General features: G+C 49.9%; 1 protein-coding gene across 1 annotated transcript; it reads left to right on the top strand.

Moving 5' to 3' along the window:
• Positions 1–2,054: 2,054 nt before the first annotated feature.
• Positions 2,055–4,604, top strand: LOC109780180 (uncharacterized). The gene is made up of 8 exons (XM_020338757.2): positions 2,055–2,075; positions 2,165–2,441; positions 2,639–2,793; positions 2,881–2,946; positions 3,380–3,438; positions 3,515–3,737; positions 3,907–4,008; positions 4,338–4,604. The coding sequence occupies exons 1-8, from the start codon at positions 2,055–2,057 to the stop codon at positions 4,602–4,604; spliced, it is 1,170 nt and encodes a 389-aa protein (XP_020194346.2).
• Positions 4,605–4,856: the final 252 nt, after the last annotated feature.

Below are 4,856 nucleotides of genomic sequence, written 5' to 3'. Positions count from 1 at the left end.
AGCCCCGTTCGGAGCAGGGCAGTGACGACGGGCGGGACAGACGCGCAGACGATGGCCGTTACAGACCGCCTCGTAGCGCGAGGCCCGCTGGGTCGGAGGTCGGGTGGTCGCTCTGGTGTTGGAGTAGAGACGCACAGGGTCGACGGCGACGGCTGGCTATGCAAACCGATCTCATATTGAAGAAGAAAAAAGAAGACACCGATCAATGCGACCGACGAGAGAGAGAAAATTCGGATTAAATGATCAAGCAAAAGACTTTTTAGGGGAGCCTAGCCTGAGCGGATGCCGGAACAAATTTACGGGTTAGGTTTGGAGATGCCTCCCCCCCCAAAGGTTTTCATAAATGGCGCCGGCCCACTCCCACGTTGCAGAAACCCCGGTACGCTCGCTCGCTGTGTCTACACTCGCATGCAGTACTGTACAGCCATTGCTGCAAGTCGACGAGAGATACGCCGGCCGGTAGTCCATAACTACGCTCTTCACGGCAGCTGGAGGAGTACGTAGTACTGAGTATAGTTCCTACTATCCCCCGGATACTGTAGGCAAGAGAACAGCGAAGCAGGCAGGCCCAATTACGAGACCATCATGGCGATTTGCGAGCACGCGCTGCCCTGCCTGACCGCCACTTACGAGGTAATCATATCACAGTGATCGCCATGGGGCCGTGGGAGGAGAGACGGACGGCCGCGGCACGCGCGCGGGCGCTTCTTTTTGGGGCTTCCTCGCGTTAACCACGGCGGTAATAACCACGCGCGCACGGCGTTCCGGTTCGGGGTTACGGAGGCGGGCAAGGCCAGGTGCAGGCGGGGCATCGAGTTAGCGCCACCTCGTGGTCGTCTTGGCGTGCGGTGGCGCGGCAAAAGGGCATCACGCGCGAGGCGAGCCCACGGCGCTGCGTCGAAGAGGACGCGTCGAGGGGCGTGCCGATCGGCGCTGCCCGCCGAAGGGAAGTCTGGCTGCTACCAGCCGGGCCTCTGCTGCGCTCTGCGCAGCGGTAGGAGCATGGCGGGAAGGTCCAACCCTCGAAGGCGGGACGAGAGGGGCACTGTAGAGGTAGAGCGAACGTACGTAGGCTGACATCGCACGCAGCATGGCTAACAGGAACGCAATGCTGCATGCAGCAGCAGCAGAAACTAGAACAGCGCGGGCAGCGGCTAGCCGGCAGAAATCACATATTTGATCTGAGAACGAAATCAAATCACGAACTGACCTGCTTTTGAAAAAATTTCACGCTGCTGATCCTTTCGAGTGGTGCCCGACAGTTAGGCGCCGCACCTCCTGCCAGCGTGGCAGCCCGGGGCCAGGCGCGGCCTCACAGACAGCTGTGAAGCTAGGCGCCACACTTGTAATGTGCAGCGCCTAGATCTTAGGCGTTGCACAGTGACTTAAAGCGCATCGGCCCAGCCCGACCAGACAGTTCTTCCCCCTCTTCGCTCTCTAGACAGAGAGCAGCGGCGGCGCCCCCATCGAATCCCCCCCCCCCCTCCCTCTCAGATCTGAAGATTTGATCCATGTATTCGATCTCCAATCCCTCCTACTAGGTAAACTCCTCCGTTCCCTTTCTTTTCCTCCGTAAATTTATTGCCATTTTAGAGATTTGTCCAAGATTTGATGGAACCTTTGATTTGCTTGATTTAGGATGTGTAGTCATAGTGGTAGTACCGTAGTGTTGTTGATTAGTTCATAATATATGATTCTTGTTAGTGAAACCCTAGATTGTTTAGTTTTTTTTAGATATATATGAGATGCCTATTTTTATAGATAACTATGAGATGTTGAGTTTTGTAGACATATATGAGATGTTTAGTTTTGTTTAGATATATATTAGATGTTGAGTTTATTTGAAATATGAGATGTTGAGTTTATTTGAACACATATGACATATTCATTGTGTGAGAAGGAGATGTTGAGATTCTTGTAGTTGAACACATATTAGATGTTTAGTGTATACCGATATTTGAGATGAAGATGAACTCATATATGTTTATTGTTTGAACTTTGTAAGGATGGTTTGGCTTCTCGACAATGCCTATGACACACGACACCGGGCCTACATGATGCGCGAGAAGGAGATGGTAATAATGAGTAGTCTAAATAGTTTGCAAATTTGCGTTTAGTTGAAACTGACATGCCCTAAGATTTGTCATTACTTTTTTTTTTGCAGAAGCTTGAACCTCTGAAGGTTCGGTATCACGGGGTCTCTGGTCGTGCTATGCCCTACGATGAGCGGTACACGCCCTACATCCAGCAGGCAGGACTCCTCCCGTGGATTCAGTTGGTCAGCCGGTCCACGCCGAACCTCAACGCTCCGCTAGTGTCCTCTCTTGCTGATCGGTGGAGGCCGGAGACGCACAGTTTCCATCTCCAGACTAGGGAGATGACCGTGACGCTCGAGGATGTCGCCTTGATCACCGGGCTTCCTATCGACGGGAAGCCTCTATGTATGAGCACCGATTCCGATGGGTGACGCGAGCAGATGATTGCTCTTATCGGTATGGCTCCTACCGAGGCTGAGGCTGATGTAGAGGAGGGAGAAGAGAAGAAGAAGAAGGAAAGGAAAGCAGCCGGAGTTGCTTTCACGTGGATTCAGGAACACTTTGCCACTTGCCCTGTGGATGCCACTGATGATGTGATCCAGACACATGCTCGTGTCTATATGTGGTACGTTGTCTCGAGGACTTTGTTCCTGACTCCACGGGCAAGAACGCTCCATGGATGTGGCTGAAGGCGTTGACCGTCTTCGATAGCGGATGGAGCTGGGGTTCAGCGAATCTTGCCTACTTGTACCGACAGGTAGTTGGTCTGTTTTGTTATCAAGTAATTTCTTCATTAACAATGCAAGCTTGCTATCAAGTTAACATTGTTTTCTTTCATATGCAGCTGGACGATGTGTGTTGCAGGATCACAGATAGTGCAGGCATTGGTGGTAATATGCTTCTACTTTCTGTATGGAGCTAGGAGCGTTTGCCTCTTGGACGCCCGAAGAGTGTCAAGTTTAATCCTTGGGATGAAGAAGACGCATTACGGCTCCCCACTTGGGCTTACAATTGGGATGTGGCATCCGAGATGACGAACGATGTCAATCTCATGTACCAAAAGTACATTGTCGAGTTGGACACAATTACGCCTGAGCAGGTGACGAGGACATTACTACAGTCATTTCTCATGCTTGCCTGAAAAATAGTCATCAATGTTGCGTTGTTGCCCTATTTCATAGGTGGTATGGTAGTCATATGGCGCGAATGACACATTAGGGTACACTCCAGAGTTTACCATCAACCCGATGTGCTTGCGGGATAGGGATGTGTGGCTCATGCGGTGCCCACTGATATGCAACTGGGCGGTTGAGTTTCACTTGCCACATCGCGTGTATTGTCAGTTTGGTCTGTTCCAGCCTCACCCGCCGGAATGGGTGGATACAGACAAAGCACTTCATAGGTAAGAGAGCATGAACCGTACTGACTAAGCATCACCACTCCTTGATTTTGCTAATGTTTGGTTTTGTACCATGCAGGTTGGACAGGAGAAGGCAGCGGAAGGTAAAGGACTGGGACAAGCATCATGCTTCGTATGTTACCCGCTTCCATCTTTGTGTGGAGGAAGCTCGTAGCAGTGCACGCGCCCAGCTTCGTGAGCATAACTCACTTGCTTTTGATAACTACATGCGATGGCTTCTTGAAAATACTCGAGTTGACATATGCCCGCCGGCATACAATGAGGATATTCTTGAAGAACACGTAAACTTTGAGGATCTATCAAAGGGGAAGTACAACAGAGAGGGAAGGGCAAGGAGTCGATGCTGTTCCGGTGATTAACTATGTGGTAAAGTGTTCCCTTCTTTACTTTCCCGTTGGCCGTATTACACATGTTTGAATGGCTAACGTGTTCATTCGTTCTCATCCGCAGCGCAACGAGATCAAGAAAGCAGCTGATGAAAGCCAGTCTATTCTGGAGAAGACACCGGTTGGAGAAGGCAATGATGATGGTTCACTACGAGCATTCCTCAAGGTACATATCGCATTCAGGTGTCCATGTTACATATGTTGCGGAGTTTGATATCTTATACACTTGTTCATGTTATAGCGTCAGGCCAAGAAGTTAAGGCGGTTATTGAATCTTCTCGGTTGCCGTGATCCCGAATTTAATGAACCATCTGCCTCTAGGTCTGGTACACCATCAGACCCCTTATCTCACCATCAGGGGGACGATGTGAGTTCCTCATATACTTATCTGGATGATGAGGGTGCGGTCACCCAAGAGGTATGACTAATCCTTTAGATGTGATTCTCACTTGATTACGACGCCGGTCTTCACCATATTGTTTGATTGTGTGATAGGGCCATGAGCTTGATGATGACACGACTTTGGCGGACGCTCAAGTTTGGTCCGCATATATGTTCAAGCCTAGGCAACCCATACGCCGGTACACGCCCACCGACTTTGACAACAGAGGCAACCCAAAGGTGGTCGTAGGGACCTCACGGATGGCTAGCTTGGATGATGAGGCGGATGAGGAAGTGGAGGAAGAGGAGGCTCATCCTAACAGGAAGAAGAAGAAGATTGCCTGCAGGCGTGGCACCAGGAACACGCGCGGAAAGCATTAGTGCTTATGTTTTTTTACTATGGAAGTGCTCTTGTAGCCGTTTCGTTAGGTTGATGAACTTGTGAGGTTATGTCATATGTTGGTGAACTTTTACTAGTGTGGTACTTGTGTTAGCGAACTTGTAGTGATGTTGAATTGTCCTAAATTATGTGATGTTCAAGTTATTAGTTCTTTTTGTTCAGTTTCTGCAGTTTAGAGCACTACATTCATACTTGTGAGTTAAGTTTGCAGCCAAAATGGCATCTGTTTCTGC

The sequence above is a fragment of the Aegilops tauschii genome, chromosome 7 (assembly GCF_002575655.3).
Source record: "Aegilops tauschii subsp. strangulata cultivar AL8/78 chromosome 7, Aet v6.0, whole genome shotgun sequence".
In the NCBI taxonomy this organism is placed as follows: Eukaryota; Viridiplantae; Streptophyta; class Magnoliopsida; order Poales; family Poaceae; genus Aegilops; species Aegilops tauschii.
This window is presented reverse-complemented; position numbering and strand designations above follow the sequence as displayed.